Genomic DNA, 15,976 nt, shown 5'->3' with positions numbered 1-15,976 from the left:
CCATAACAAATGCCAGTGGCCTGGAGACGAGCTCAGATGGAGCTGAACGGAAACGGTGACTGTGATGCAACTTTGCCGGGCCTCCCCCTGAAACAGGCCAGGAGAGCTGAGAGCGCCCACAACCACAGGGACCCTGGTGACATGTCTTCGAGGTGTGCGTGTGTTCGCACCTCGTCTTCATCGGGCTGCAGTATGTGATATAACCACGGTATCTCCACCAGCTTGGCCAGCTCCATCTCCACACTCTGCAGAGCCCCGGACAAGGACTCTTCATCTGGGGGTTCAAGTTGCTGTGGAAGGATACACACACACACACACACTGAGGATTTTGGTATGCTGCAGATACTGTTTCAACCGAGTCTCCACCATACCCATCTGAAGACAGAGGCAGGGTTTGGTTGAAGTGCACTGAAGATGTCATTGGATGCTAACATAAGGTCACTTTAAGTGTTTTCCCCTCCCAAAGGGTATTTTATGGTATGGAGAGTGTAAACTGATCCCAGATCTGTGCTTATGGGGGAATTCAACTCAGACTGGAGAACGCACGAAGTCAGAACTGACCATGGACTGTTCCACTCACCAGTGACACTCGTCCCACCAGAAGCGATTCAGTCTCGTTGTGTAAAGCCTTCACGTTACTGGCCACTTCTATAGCCGTGCTCCTGGCCATACTCTGGAAACAAAGGCACACACACAGCTCTGATACTTCAAACTCTCTCGCCGCTCACATGACTGGAACACAACACTCGCGCGCCGGTGACATCACTGACCTCTGGGAACTTGGGGTGCGTCTTGTTGATGGCGTGTGACGAGGCGTTGACGGCATGGGCCAGCTCCTGCTCCAGCAGACTGTTGGTCTTAGCCGCCTCACAGATCCTGTGACCGGACAACGGGAGAGGGCACAGATCTGACCGGTATCAGAGCAGGTAGCCTGACATACCTCACAAAGCGTTACGTTTCTTTTGAGATCGGGCTGGTCCAGTGTTAAAAGAGAGGGAAGTAAGGTGTGTGTGTGTGTACCTGGTGATGAGCTCGTCAGCGGCGCGGGCACACAGCTGTACGAGGGCCACCTCCTCCTCGGTGGCCAGGTCCACAGATGTCTGGGAGTACAGGTGTGGCCGCAGGGGCAACTTGTCATACTTCAGCTTGTCTTCCCACGACTTGAGAGTGTTCTCAAAGGCCTGAACATGGAGGAGACACGGGGAGGAGAAACAGGGAGAGGAGGCATAGGGAGGAGACACGGGGAGGAGAAACAGGGAGAGGAGGCACAGGGAGGAGACACGGGGAGGAGAAACAGGGAGAGGAGGCACAGGGAGGAGACACGGGGAGGAGATAGAGGAAGAAGACACAGGGAGAGGAGATACAGAGAGAGGAGGCACATGGAGGAGATAGAGGAAGAAGACACAGGGAGAGGAGAAACAGGGAGAGGAGGCACAGGGAGGATGCACGGGGAGGAAAAACAGGGAAAGGAGGCACAGGGAGGATACACAGGGAGAGGAGGGCAAAAAGAGAGGAGACATGAAAGACACACAGGATGGAGAACAGGGATAAGCTTCAACTTCCACAGAGGAAGTTCATATTGGGTAACAGTTAAATCTGTCTCTCTGTCTCTACCTGTAGTCCAAAGCCATAACACTGCTGCCCCTGTACTCTACTAATGCCATCATCTGTCAGAGAATAAGTAACCCCGCTCAGGGCTTCCTCCGCCCCGCCCCTCTCACCCTGTCTCTGGTCAACATCTGGGCTCTGTTCTTGTGCTGTATCTTGATGACCCCTGGGGGTTGGATCCACGCTTCCCCGTCCACCTGGATGGGAACCCCCTCGTCCCCGAGGATGGTGATCTTCACCGAACGACACTGACGGGGGGGACGCAGTCACGTGAGGAATGAGACCGCTGTGCGTGCGTGTTGTGTGTGTGTGGGGGTGCGTGCGTGCTGTGTATGTGTGGGGGTGCGTGTGTGTGATGTACGTGTGGGGGTGCGTGTTGCATGTGTTGTGTTTGTGTGTGTTGTGTGTGTGTGCTGTAAGTGTGTGTGTGCTGTGCGTGTGTGCTGTGTGTGTTGCGTGTGTGTTATGCGTGTGTGTTTTGTGTGTCTTACCTGTGCGATGCGGTGGTGTTGCAGTTTGATCACTCTGGACACAGCCATCTGCATACTACCAAACACCGCCACCACCTCCAGGATCTTATCGTCGAATGACGGGGCACAGAAAATCTAAACAGAAACACACACAATATCAGACGGGCTCACTTTGGGGGGTAAGATCTCAGATGGGGGCCACTCTGTGGGGTAAGACATTAGATGGGGGCCACTCTGTGGGGTAAGACATTAGATGGGGGCCACTTTGGGGGGGTGAGACATCAGATGGGGGCCACTCTGTGGGGTAAGACATTAGATGGGGGCCACTTTGGGGGGTAAGACCTCAGATGGGGGCCACTCTGTGGGGTAAGACATTAGATGGGGGCCACTCTGGGGGGGTGAGACCTCAGGACTGCCCACAAGACGAAACTATGCAATCATTTGGGGGGGATGGGGGTGCCTTGCAAACACATCCCTCATCATCCTTGTCCTCCGTCTCCTCATTCCATCATGGCATTAATCATCATCCCAACCGCTACAATCACATCAGTAAAACCCTTCCATTAAAAATGAATGTCGTCTGACATGTTCCAGCGCTCCAGGTGACCGTGTGAAAACCACTGGCTTGGGTTCGTATTAGGAAGAGCTTTGAGTGAGTGGTTCCCCTTGCTCCATATTGATTTCTCTGTCCACATGGTCCGTGATAAGGTCAAGGTATTGATGAATAACACTTCATTCTACCAGCCAATTTCTTTGCTCTGATCCGCTCGTATGTCTCTTTCCGAGCAGATCTTTCCTGTTCAGGTCACTGCACTTTTTGTATTGTAGTTACAATGTGGACAGTAGGTAGAAGCCTTACTGTGTGTGTGCGTGTGTCTTCGCGAACGTGATGTGTATGTGTGTGTATTCAGAGACAAAGGGTAAACTTAGAGGATAAATTGTCATTCTGTATTAGATCAGTGTCACACACAAGTTCTCTCACGCCGCAGGCCCAGCACTGTCTACTGTCTGTCTGACTAGGGTGTCATTCTCCCACACAGGCGTGTGTGTGTGTGTGTGTGTGTCTATGTGTGGGTAGCAAACCAACACGCGCATCTGTCAACAGCCCTTGTACTGTCTGAGTCTTGAACAAACGCGCAGATAGTCCAGCCCCCTCGCAGGGACACTTCACCAGGGCCCAAACGCATCTTCCACATGAACGCTAATCTAAGGTGTTCACACTTACCCACGTCTTACTGTGTGAAGAAGACACACGCAGTGATTTCAATCGCCGTTTTGCCAAAGTTTCAGAGGTTATGTGGGGTTGGAAGGATGAGGGGGTATTCACCCTACCACGGACCAGGGTTTGAGAAACCCAGGCAACGGAATGGGACCCACCGGTTGGTCAGAACAGACTTACATCATCCTCCTTGGTTCCTCCCCAAAAGTTGGTTCCCCCGGCGTAGCTGGGGATGTTCAACACCGCGATGCCCTGAAGGCTGGGCAGGGGGATGTACTGTCCATCACACTGGAACACACACAGAGACACACAAAGACAAACACCCAGAGACATACAGACACAGTCAAACAAACAGAGACAAACGCAAAAAAAGAGAGAGACACACACACACACACACATAGAGACACACACACAGACACACAGAGAGAGAGACACACAGAGAGAGAGAGACACACACAGAGAGAGACACACACACACACACACACACACACACATAGAGACACACACACAGACACACAGAGAGAGAGACACACACAGACACACAGAGAGAGAGACACACACAGAGAGAGAGAGACGCACATGCAGAAACACACAGAGAGACAGACACAGACACACGCAAACAAAGTTACACTTTTATAGTTCTGGTTGTATTTCAACACAGAGAAGTTAGAGACTAAGCAGAAGCAGGTACACATCACTCATCCCTTTATTACAGCCAGTTTGGCTGCTGGTCTACAGGCCAGCCTAATCGCCAGTCGACACTAGTCTTACAGGGTGGCAGACTGTTTGATTGATACCTGCCGGGCCCTGTGGATATCTGTTACAGGGTGGCAGACAGTTTGATTGATACCTGCCGGGCCCTGTGGATATCTGTTACAGGGTGGCAGACAGTTTGATTGATACCTGCCGGGCCCTGTGGATATCTGTTACAGGGTGGCAGACAGTTTGATTGATACCTGCCGGGCCCTGTGGATATCTGTTACAGGGTGGCAGACAGTTTGATTGATACCTGCCGGGCCCTGTGGATATCTGTTACAGGGTGGCAGACAGTTTGATTGATACCTGCCGGGCCCTGTGGATATCTGTTACAGGGTGGCAGACTGTTTGATTGATATCTGCCGGGCCCTGTGGATACCTTTCACAGCGTGGCAGACAGTTTGATTGATACCTGCCGGGCCCTGTGGATATCTGTTACAGGGTGGCAGACTGTTTGATTGATACCTGCCGGGCCCTTTGGATATCTGTTACAGGGTGGCAGACAGTTTGATTGATACCTGCCGGGCCCTGTGGATATCTGTTACAGGGTGGCAGACTGTTTGATTGATACCTGCCGGGCCCTTTGGATATCTGTTACAGGGTGGCAGACTGTTTGATTGATACCTGCCGGGCCCTTTGGATATCTGTTACAGGGTGGCAGACAGTTTGATTGATACCTGCCGGGCCCTGTGGATATCTGTTACAGGGTGGCAGACAGTTTGATTGATACCTGCCGGGCCCTGTGGATATCTGTTACAGGGTGGCAGACAGTTTGATTGATACCTGCCGGGCCCTGTGGATATCTGTTACAGGGTGGTAGACTGAACTCTGATATTACCCTAAGACATTACATTGTTTTCAGATATTAATAACCACATCTACACACCAGTCTACACACCAGTCTACACACCAGTCTACATACCAGGCTATATGCCAGTCTACACGCCAGTCTACACACCAGTCTACACACCAGTCTACACGCCAGTCTACACACCAATCTACATACCAGGCTATATGCCAGTCTACACGCCAGTCTACACACCAGTCTACACACCAGTCTACACACCAGTCTATATGCCAGTTTAAACGCTGGTCTACATGGCAGAGTATACCCCAGTATGCATAGATTTTAGCAGGAATATCCCTTCTGCAAATTTTAATTCTATAGTTCAGTTTCTCACCTCCAGCTGAACTTTTTGTTCCAGGTTCTTGTAGGTCCTCTGGAGGAGCTCCTTGGTGCCTAGGACCCCATACCACACCCTGTTCTTAGTACGACTCCTAAAGGGAAAAGGAATGAGAGGAAGACAGGAACGATAGTGAGGGAGAAAGAGGGAGACATAGAGGACGAAAGAAAACTTGTGAGAAAACTAAATTAGAATAAAACAAAAGGAGAATTATTTGACAGACTGGAAGGAATCAACCAAAAACTAAACATTCTGACCTTCCCCTGCACAGAGAGTACACAGGGGGAAGAAAACCAGTGCAATGTAACAGACCCAAAATTAAGAAAATCTGTGACTGTGTGATGTACACACTCGGTGAGCATGGAACTGCTATTGAGAGAGGCCGCGACACAAACAGACCCGACTTTGGAGAGAAGACAGGCAATGTTCATACTGCCTAGAGAATGAGGTGGAAACAGATGTGTTTCCCAACAGAGGCGTTGCTTGGCTCACAATACATTTGAGGCTTAGCCCCCCCCCCCCGCCCCCCCAACCACTGGGACAGAAAGAACAGGGTTTTGAATGTACCACCTGGAAGACCATTTAGATGCAGAGAAGAGAGGAGACAGAAAAAAGAGAGAGGATGAGGAAAGGAAGAGACAAGAGGAGGAGAGCTCACCTGCACTTCTCTGGGTGCTCCTCCCTCTTGTTGTTGAACTCCAAGGTGATCTTAGCATCCAGCCCCACTCCAAAGTAGTTGTTCATCACACACTTCTCATTAAAGCCCTCTCTGTGGGAGCCAGTTCAGACAAGGTTATAAAGGTTCTGAGAGGACAGAAAGTCTAACGAAGGGCCAAAGGGTATAGGTGAGAGGTCAGAAAGTCTTACAGGGAGTCCAGGTCAGAGTCCAGAAAGGGCGTGGCTCCAAATGGGTCAATGTTGGCCAGCAGCATCTTACTGATGATTGAGCTACCAGCTATAGAGGCTGCCAGACCAGCACGCAGACCTGTAGAGACACAGAGGTAATAAAGATGAAACCTATTTAGAGACAGTGATATTTCCAGATAAAACGTATGTTTACATTCATGTGTGTCTGTGCATCCAAGAGGGCAAACAATGGCACATTGGGTGTGTATGTGAACTGTACCAGCAACAATGACTAGGTACGCAGTGGCATTCAAATGATGCCCAACCGCTATTAAGGGGCCTACTTTGTGGGCCCAGGCCATTCTCCTGTGGCCTTTCTCATTAACAAGGATTTGACCCACAGAACTTTCTTACTGGATGTTTCTTTGGTTTATTACACCATTATTTGTAAACTGTACAGACTATCCCAGGTGTTTCTGCGATGCTGGAACCACCACGTCTGGCACCAACAATTATAACATGGTCAAAGTTTAGATCACACGTCTTGCCCATTCTAATGTTTGGTCCAACGACAACTAAACCTCTTGACCATGTCTGCATGCTGTATATATTGAGTTGCAGCCACATGATTGGCTGTTTGTGTTAACGAGCAGGACCTAATAAACTGGCTATTGAGTGCATACGTTTGTATGAACGGTCAAGACTAGGGCCATCACGATATCAGATTTTCACTACACGATTATAGTGTATAATATTATCGCCATATCTAGAGAAAATGTGAGCTAATAATACTAATTCCATCAGTCAAATTAATCTTCAGATTTGTGTTTTTTGTCACTTTTTTACGAGTGTAGGGAGGAGGAGGGCATGTAACCGTACAAATTGAAATCATACAAAAACAGAAATTACACTTAATGGAAAGTGAAAAGGTAACCAGAAGAAGTGAGAAACAAAAGATTCACAAGGCCTAACACCAAGAGGGTCTTTTGGAGAAATACAACATCCATTTCTCCAAGTGAATAGGCTACAGAAACGGAATACATTTGCGCGTCTTGTCCCGGGTGTTCTGATGGGATAAATGGATTCATTCAAAGGCCAGTGTATTAGCCCAGACTCGTAGTTTAAGCACTTGCATCAATTGTCTGTAGGTGAAATGAAAAAGCTCTCAAAAAGCCCAGAGGAGATTTCGGAAAAAAACGAAATGTTTGCCAAGTGAAAAGGCTACGGAAACGGTGCACCTTGGCTGGTGTGTGAATGGGTTCATTTCAGTTCCAGTGTTTAGGTCCAGACTCGCAGATTAAGCCCAGAGGGTGTTTTGGAAAACAGGTGAATGCGATATTATCATACGTGTATTATTAACATGTTATGAATATTTCAGGTTTTCCACGGATCTGGTCAATTCCGGTACATGGTGACACCCCCAGTCAAGACAAAGGAATCACCTGAGTAAATGAGGGATGGAAAGTGGATACGCCAAGTAGATTCCTTGAACACTTCATAGCCACCTACCATACCTGGTGCTGTCCACCCAACACAGCTTAAAAACATGCACCTCCACATAAACCAACGCTGACCGACACCTGCCTGTAAACACTAAAACAGGTTATTTATGTTTCCCTTCCTTCTGGTGTGTACGCGTGTTTCCCTTCCTTCTCGTGTGTACGCGTGTTTCCCTTCCTTCTGGTGTGTACGCGTGTTGCCATTCCTTCTCGTGTGTACGCGTGTTTCCCTTCCTTCTGGTGTGTACGCGTGTTGCCATTCCTTCTCGTGTGTATAAGTGTTGCCGTTCCTTCTGGTGTGTACGCGTGTTTCCCTTCCTTCTCGTGTGTACGCGTGTTTCCGTTCCTTCTCGTGTGTACGCATGTTGCCGTTCCTTCTCGTGTGTATGCGTGTTTCCCTTCCTTCTGGTGTGTATGCGTGTTGCCCTTCCTTCTGGTGTGTACGCGTGTTGCCGTTCCTTCTCGTGTGTACGCGTGTTTCCCTTCCTTCTCGTGTGTACGCGTGTTTCCCTTCCTTTTCGTGTGTACGCGTGTTTCCCTTCCTTTTCGTGTGTATGCGTGTTGCCGTTCCACACACGTGCATATACCGTATGATGTACCGGGACAGATGATGCGTGTGTTGAGCACAGGCAGGTTCTCCTTGCTGGTGGTGAAGGGGGTGATGGAGAAGGAACCACATGACTGGCTGCTGCGACTAATGCGCTTCTCTTGTGGGGAACATGGACTCTTAGCCACTAGAGACAGAGAGAGACAGAGAGAGGGAGAGAGAGAGAGGGAGAGAGAAAAGAGAGAAACAGAGTGAGAGGCAAGGAGCGAGACAAAGAGAGAGAGGTAGAGTGAGAAGGACAACTAGTGGAGCATAAACATTGTGAATCTAACAAGCATTCATCAAGTTATACTATGTATATAAAAATCTTTACGCTAACTCAAAACTATTTGCACATTTTCATGAAATTGAAAAAAATATTTTGACAAAGAACAACAGAGAGTGAGAGAGATTGACAGAAATAGACACAGAGAGATACAGTAACAAAAGTATACCTCCACAGACATACCACTCTAGTATAATGTATATCTAGGTGAGAGCAGATTTAACCGAGGAAGGGTACTGGAGAGAAACAAGGTAACCTCACTGTTCTACAGGAAGCACATTCCTTGTAAACAGGAAGCCTCTGTCCCAGAGACAATGAAACATTCTCCAGGACACATACACAAACACAAATACACATAATGGATGTTTTCCATCTAAACATTTTACACAAATCCTTTCCTATATACTCAGAGCAGGAAACAGAGCATACTCCCAGGTCTCCTATAGGTCAGTTGGTAGAGAATGGAGCTTGCAAGGCCAGGGTTGTGCGTTTGATTCCCACAGCGGACCAGTATGAAACTAATGCAGTTGTTAACTGGCTATGAGTCACTACTGTAATCACTCACTACTAAAGTCACTCACAACTGTAATCACTCACTACTAAAGTCACTCACGACTGAAGATACTCACTACTGTAATCACTCACTACTGTTATCACTCACTACTAAAGGCACTCATGACTGAAGATACTCACTACTGTAATCACTCACTACTAAAGTCACTCACGACTGAAGATACTCACTACTGTAATCACTCACCACTAAAGGCACTCATGACTGAAGATACTCACTACTGTAATCCGCTCTGGGTAAATGTTTGCTAAATCAGCCCTTCTCAATCTTTTTTTGTGCTACAGAACACCAAATGATGAACAGCTTCTTCTTCTAAGGAGTCTTCTGCATTCCAGAATCTTATTTTTGATCATTTCATTTTTTTATAGAAAATATATTTTACAATTTCCCAACAACTAATTTGTTTAAATAAAGCCAAAACAAGGCCCATCAAGCAATTTAATTATCTGTTCCAGGACCCTTTGGGGCTATTAGAAAAAAACATGTGATTAAATATTTTTTAATTTAGCTACTCACGTTATGTTATCATAGACACCTAAATATTTAAAAGTAGGCACACACGTCTCTCTGAAAGTCTTAATAATAACCAATTGCTCAAACCGGTTTAAAGCTACTGTGTAATTTGTAGGAGTGAAGTAGAAATCAAAGAGCAGACATCAGAATCAGAATCACACATCAGAAGCTAGTGAATCTATGAAGCAGGCGTCAAAGCAATCAGTGGACTGTTTCCTCAGGTATACGCCACGGACTGGCACAGGTTTGTGGACCGTGGTTTGAAAGACACTGTGCAGCTAAATGACTAAAATGTCACAGGGTGGAGTGAGTGGCAGATCCACAAGGTGGTGCTGTTTACAGCCTGCTGGGAGATTTCCCACAAGATGTCACGACAAGCAGAGACAGAGGGAGAGAGAGACAGGCAGAGACTGAAGGAGAGAGACAGACAGGCAGAGACTGAAGGAGAGAGACAGACAGAAAGACACTGAGGGAGAGAGACAGACAGGCAGACACTGAGGCAGAGAGACAGACAGGCAGATACTGAGGCAGAGAGACAGACAGGCAGTGATTGAGGGAGGGAGAAAGACAGACAGACAGTGACTGAGGGAGAAAGACAGACAGGCAGATAATGAGAGGGAGACAGATAGGCAGAGACTCAGAGAGACAGACAGGCAGAGACTGAAAGAGAGACAGATAGGCAGAGACTGAAGCAGACAGGGATGACTCACATTGTCCACTCTCCAGTTCCTTGGTGTCCTCGTCCTTCTCACTGTCCCTGTTATCGTCCTCTCCCTCCTTCCTGAACTCCAATGGGGACGGCAGCTCCTGCTCCTCCATGTGGGCGTTCTGCTCATCCACCACTAGAGAGAGAAAGGGAGACAAGGCAAGGGAGGGAATGGCAAAGGTAACGGACAAGAGGAAAAGAGAAAGGTTGGAAATTCGACACATCTGTACCTTTGTATTGTGACACATGTTTTTTGTAGTCTAACGAGTGCATTTCATTCTCACTGAGACAGGTTAGAAAAACGGTTCCTTATACAGTATGCCTGCATATCGTGGACGTACGGACCTTTCTCGGCCTGCTGGATGATCTGTCGTACGGCCTTCTTCAGGCTGTTGGCTCGTAACATGAGCTGTTCTTTACAGCGGAACGTCTTGTCTGGCGAACCTCGCTTCTCCCCTGCCTTCTCGCTCTCCTCCGCTTCCAGTTTCTCCTTCAGCTCGGTCAACGACTCCTCACTCACCTCCTCCTCCTCCTCTTCCTCCTCCTCTTCCTCCTCCTCTTCGACGATGGGGGGTGTGGAGAGGTCAGGAGGTGGCGGGAGGGACTGTGCTTCACTGTTGAGGGTCTGGAGGAGCGAGTCCAGCTTCTCATTCAGGATGGCACACTGGCAGGAGGAGAGCCAGTCAGTTAATTGGGTGTGTGTGTGTGTGTATGTGTGTGTGTGTGTGTGTGTGTGTGTGTGTGTATGTGTGGGAGGAAGGGGTTGGGGTAACTCACTTTCAGAGACATAGTGTCACCCTCCTCTGAGTTGTCAGTGCTTCTATCGTAGGATTTCCCTACTTTGGCGACAAAGTCTTTTACTGTCTCACACAGGACCCTGGAGGGATGGAGGGATGAAGAGTGGAAGAAAAAGAGAGAGAGAGAATGGAGACAGAGAGAAAGGCAGACAGATAGATGGAGAGAGAGAGAGAGCGAGAGAGAGGTGAAAGAACATGGTGAGTTAACTTTCTATTAAGAGGTCAGCAGGCATTCAGGGGTGAGTAAGGGTGTGAGGACAGACTCACTTAGCAGAGGAGATGACAACAGAGTGTTGGTCAGAGTTCAGGATCTTGGTGAGATGGGCAGCTACTGAGTCTTCGTATGCTGAGATCTGGAACTGAGGACCAACAAGGAGTCTGATCATCAAACTAAATCGGTGACCTGTGTCCTGTATCCACATTTAAAAAGTGATATGATTTTGTCAATTGTGCCACTTCTACTAAGTACCCACAGTACTTAGCATACCTCGAATGGACTATACCACTTAATCCAATCCATTTCTCCCGGGGGGGATTGAATCCTGAATGCTGATTGGCTGATAGCCGTGGTATAAAGGAATGTATTGTGTTGGTAACTGGTCTGTTACAGAAATAAGGAATCTGTGGGGTTTACGGTATATTGCCAATCCACCATGGTTAAGCACTGTCTCAAGAAACGCCATGGTTTTTTAAAAACCTCACAAAGACACGTAACAGGGTAAGGCCTTGTGGATCTTTTCTTTATCAGTTCATCTAGATGCCTTTTCACTATCCATTAAGTGTAACCTTTCTCTTTGTATGCTTTTATTTTGTATATATGTGTACAGTTATGGTTACAGACTCTCTCCACCTCCCTACACTTGAATTTTGAGTGTAAATTATTTGCCAAAAAAGAGAAAAAAACAACATAAATCATAGTTGAAGATGAATTTGACTGACAGCATTTCCTTTCTTCATATTTTCTATAGATATTGCGATAATACCGTTACGTGAATTCTTTTGGCCATCGTGTAGTGAAAGTCTGATATCGTCACAGCCCTGGTGTGTACCTGGCCGTCGTCAGTCTCATCAGGCGTGACCGGCCCGCTGTGTTTGGACGGGAGCTTGATCTCGTAGGTCATGATGCTCCAGCGGTCCAACATCTTTGTGCTGGCCCGCTCCAGTTTCTCTAGGATCTGGGGGAGCTGGGTGTCGTCATCACACGACGGGCCCCAGCCCAGAACCCGGGCCAGGTCGTTCCCGGTACCCAGCGGCAGCACTCCTAGCTGGCACTGTCGATGTAGAGAGAGGTTACAGAAGAGCGCCGGTTCAGACTGTTGAACGTGTGTTCATTTAAGCGGGTGTGTGTTCTGTGGGTTCTGTGTGTGTGCGAGTGTTGGATGGATATTGTCCCCCACCTGTTTGTGGAGGTTGAGTTTATCTATCTCTGACAGGACCCAGCCAACACTCCCATCCCCTCCACACACCAGGATCCGGAAGTTATCAAACTTCTGAAATAGACGCAGTCTGAAACCCAAAGAATGATACCGGTGTCCGTGTCATGTTACCGTATACCATATATATGTTACCTGTCCCTGATCACCTGATCACGGCACCAACAACCGACAGGTCCCCAGGTCCCCCTAGTATCAGCCTCAGTCCAAAGACCCCCTACAGTAATTACAGTAAGACCCACTCACCCCAGGTGCGGTCCTCCGTTGACCAGGTCAAACACTTGGGCAGGGTTCAGGAGCTGCTTGAAACGTCGTAGGAATTTAACTCCTTGGTTATCCCCGCTTTTAGAGTTGACGAAGACCAGTAGAGGACTGGCACAGGATGGAGGACAGGTGGCCTTCCAGAAGCCTGAACCCAAAATAACAGTTATTACATGGTTAAATGGATGGTGGATGAATGAACGTTTGCAGATGGAAATTATTTCAGAATAATCAAATACCAGGAAATACAGCTCCGGCTGTATTAAGAGACCGCTGCACCTTTTTCTTTCTTTTCCCAAAAAAGTTGAAAAGGAAAGTGGTCTCTTAATTTTAACCGTTCTGTTCTGTTCTGCTGTATTTTGACTGATAGGACACTGGGAAAGATGAAGTCATGTTCATTCATGGTGGCTTTCAAAAGTATCCCCCTCCCTTGGACTTCCAGATTTTATTGTGTTACAACATGAAATCAAAATGGATTTAATTACACATTTTGGCCACTGATCAACACAAAAACACTGGCTTCCTGAATATTGTCATTTATGCCCGGATATTTGGTTTTTGCTTTTCTAAGAGTAGATAAGCCCTGAACATGCAGATGTGAGCTATCTGTAAACCATCTTCATTAGCAGATGTTATCAATCTGTAAACCATCAATATTAGCAGATGTTATCTATCTATAAACCATCTATATTAGCAGATGTTATTTATCGGTAAACCACCTATATTAGCAGGTTTTATCTATCTGTAAACCATCTATATAGGCAGATTTTATCTATCTGTAAACCATGTATATTAGTAGAGGTTATCTATCTGTAAACAATCTATATGTGCAGATGTTATCTATCTCTAAAACCATAAATATTAGCAGATGTTATCTATCTGTAAACCATCTATATTTGCAGATGTTATCTATCTGTAAACCATCTATATTAGCAGATGTTATTTATCGGTAAACCACCTATATTAGCAGATTATCTCTATCTGTAAACCATGTATATTAGTAGATGTTATCTATCTATAAACCACCTATATTAGCAGATGTTATCTATCTCTAAAACCATGTATATTAGCAGATGTTATAAATCTGTAAACCATCTATATTAGCAGATGTTATCTATCTGTAAACCATCTATATTAGCACATGTTATCTATCTGTAAACCACCTATATTAGCAGATTTTATCCATCTGTAAACCATCTATATTAGCACATGTTATCTATCTGTAAACCACCTATATTAGCAGATTTTATCCATCTGTAAACCATCTATATTAGCAAACGTTATCTATCTGTAAACCACCTATATTAGCAGATGTTATCTATCTGTAAACCATCTATATTAGCAAATGTTATCTATTTGTAACTAGCATTTCAACTCTATTTTTTTATTCACACCTACACCCCTCCACACATCCCTCCATACACCCCACCCCCACGAGCACACACCTCACACAGACACACACCCACCTACATGCCCACGAACACATATAGACACACACACACCCCACCCCCACACACACACACCTCACACAGACACACAAGTAAACATGTTGCACCAGCTAATAGCAGCCACTACGTTGCCCCTCCTTGAATGTTGTGACATTTCATGCACTTGACCTCCAGGGACACCCCAGACCACGATGCTACACCCAGATTACCATAAATGCCCTCACACATACTCTCACACAGACCCCTATAACTGAACTGATAACAATAATGGATATGTTCTTATAAGCCACCCCTGATTAGTGCCTTTGAAGAACCTCATTCCGATTCGCTTTGAAAGTTCCTTCATCTTAATGATGGCATTCTTGTTAGGACCTGCATAAACCAACTTTGGGACCTCCCAGAGACAGGTGTTTTTAACCTGAATTCATGTGAAACACCTTGATTGTAAACAGGTGGGCTCCATTCAACTAATAACATGACTTCTAAAGACAGTGTTTCACACCACAGCTCATTCAGGTGTGTCATGAAGGGTGTGAATACTTATACAATCAATTATTTTCTGTTTTATATTTGTAATTAACTTGGAACAATTTGCATTTTTGCTTTGTCATTATAAATGCTTTGTGTTGATCAGTGGCAACATTCCCTAATTAAATCCTTTTCAATTGATAACACTGTAAAACACAGAAACGTCCAAGGCGGGTGAACATTTTTCGAGAGCCACCATACATCACATTAATCACATCACCACCACAACAGTGGAACTCTGTGGCTAAACCCGGCCAAGCGGTAAAAGCAGTTGAAAGTGCTAAGGGGTTCACACGAAGACAGGAAGAGACTATGGGTCGGCTGCTGTACTGGGATCCCCCATTAGGGACCAGGGAGACGTGTCCTCCTGAAGGCCACTCAGGGCAACACCACCAGGGCATCTCCTCCTGACGGCCACTCAGGGCAACACCACCAGGGCATCTCCTCCTGACGGCCACTCAGGGCAACACCACCAGGGCATCTCCTCCTGAAGGCCACTCAGGGCAACACCACCAGGGCATCTCCTCCTGAAGGCCACTCAGGGCAACACCACCAGGGCATCTCCTCCTGAAGGCCACTCAGGGCAACACCACCAGGGCATCTCCTCCTGAAGGCCACTCAGGGCAACACCACCAGGGCATCGGAGAGGTCCAGACAGGACAGAGTCAGGCTGGGCACGTGAGGGTGGCGCGTGCAACACCCTCTCTTATCAGGCAACTGTGTGTCTGTTTTTATGTGGGTCTGTGTGTGTGTGGGTGTATGTGGGTCTGTTGGTGTGTGTGTGTCTGTCTGTCTGTTTGTGTGTGTTTGTTTGTGTGTGTGTGTGTGTCTGTGTGTGTGTGTGTGTGTGTGTGTGTTTGTTTGTGTCTGTGTGTGTGTGTTTGCTGGGGAAGGATGGTGGCTGTGTGTGTGTGTCTGTGTGGGTGTATGTGTTTACTGGGGGAGGATGGTGGCTGTGTGTGTGTGTTTGCTGGGGAAGGATGGTGGCTGTGTGTGTGTGTGTCTGTGTGTGTGTATGTGTTTACTGGGGGAGGATGGGGGAGGATGGTGTGTCCCCCCTGAGGTGCTGCCATCCACATTTTCATTCTCTCCTCCGCCGCTCCTCTTTCCGCCAATCTCTCTCCCCATCTTTTCCCTCTTCTGCCACTCTTGTCCTTACATCGCTCTATCCCTTTATCTCTCTTTCCCCCGTTCTTCGTATTTGATCTTGCCAAAAGTGGAGAAGAGATGGTAAGGGGGGGTGGGGGACGGGGGGGGGGAGTCAC

General features: G+C 47.2%; 1 protein-coding gene across 8 annotated transcripts in view; it reads right to left on the bottom strand.

The window, feature by feature from the left end:
- Window positions 1–15,976, bottom strand: part of dgkh (diacylglycerol kinase, eta) — an 83,296-nt gene that overhangs the window by 11,204 nt on the left and 56,116 nt on the right. For 4 of the 8 annotated variants that reach the window (XM_020041116.3, XM_020041114.3, XM_020041117.3 and 1 more), the window contains 18 exons: window positions 12,721–12,883; window positions 12,439–12,547; window positions 12,091–12,312; window positions 11,309–11,400; window positions 11,022–11,121; window positions 10,590–10,908; window positions 10,249–10,380; window positions 8,170–8,316; window positions 6,105–6,222; window positions 5,896–6,006; window positions 5,235–5,331; window positions 3,478–3,585; window positions 2,100–2,213; window positions 1,722–1,856; window positions 1,021–1,181; window positions 771–876; window positions 581–673; window positions 171–290 (listed from right to left, as the gene is read on the bottom strand). In XM_020041116.3, the coding sequence (XP_019896675.1) occupies window positions 171–290; window positions 581–673; window positions 771–876; window positions 1,021–1,181; window positions 1,722–1,856; window positions 2,100–2,213; window positions 3,478–3,585; window positions 5,235–5,331; window positions 5,896–6,006; window positions 6,105–6,222; window positions 8,170–8,316; window positions 10,249–10,380; window positions 10,590–10,908; window positions 11,022–11,121; window positions 11,309–11,400; window positions 12,091–12,312; window positions 12,439–12,547; window positions 12,721–12,883 (2,447 nt within the window). The remainder of the gene's footprint in view (window positions 1–170; window positions 291–580; window positions 674–770; window positions 877–1,020; window positions 1,182–1,721; window positions 1,857–2,099; window positions 2,214–3,477; window positions 3,586–5,234; window positions 5,332–5,895; window positions 6,007–6,104; window positions 6,223–8,169; window positions 8,317–10,248; window positions 10,381–10,589; window positions 10,909–11,021; window positions 11,122–11,308; window positions 11,401–12,090; window positions 12,313–12,438; window positions 12,548–12,720; window positions 12,884–15,976) is intronic. The other 4 variants (XM_020041115.3, XM_020041118.3, XM_010889934.4 and 1 more) reach the window with 1 other exon arrangement.

This window comes from Esox lucius, chromosome 20 (genome assembly GCF_011004845.1).
Source record: "Esox lucius isolate fEsoLuc1 chromosome 20, fEsoLuc1.pri, whole genome shotgun sequence".
NCBI lineage: Eukaryota > Metazoa > Chordata > Actinopteri > Esociformes > Esocidae > Esox > Esox lucius.
This window is presented reverse-complemented; position numbering and strand designations above follow the sequence as displayed.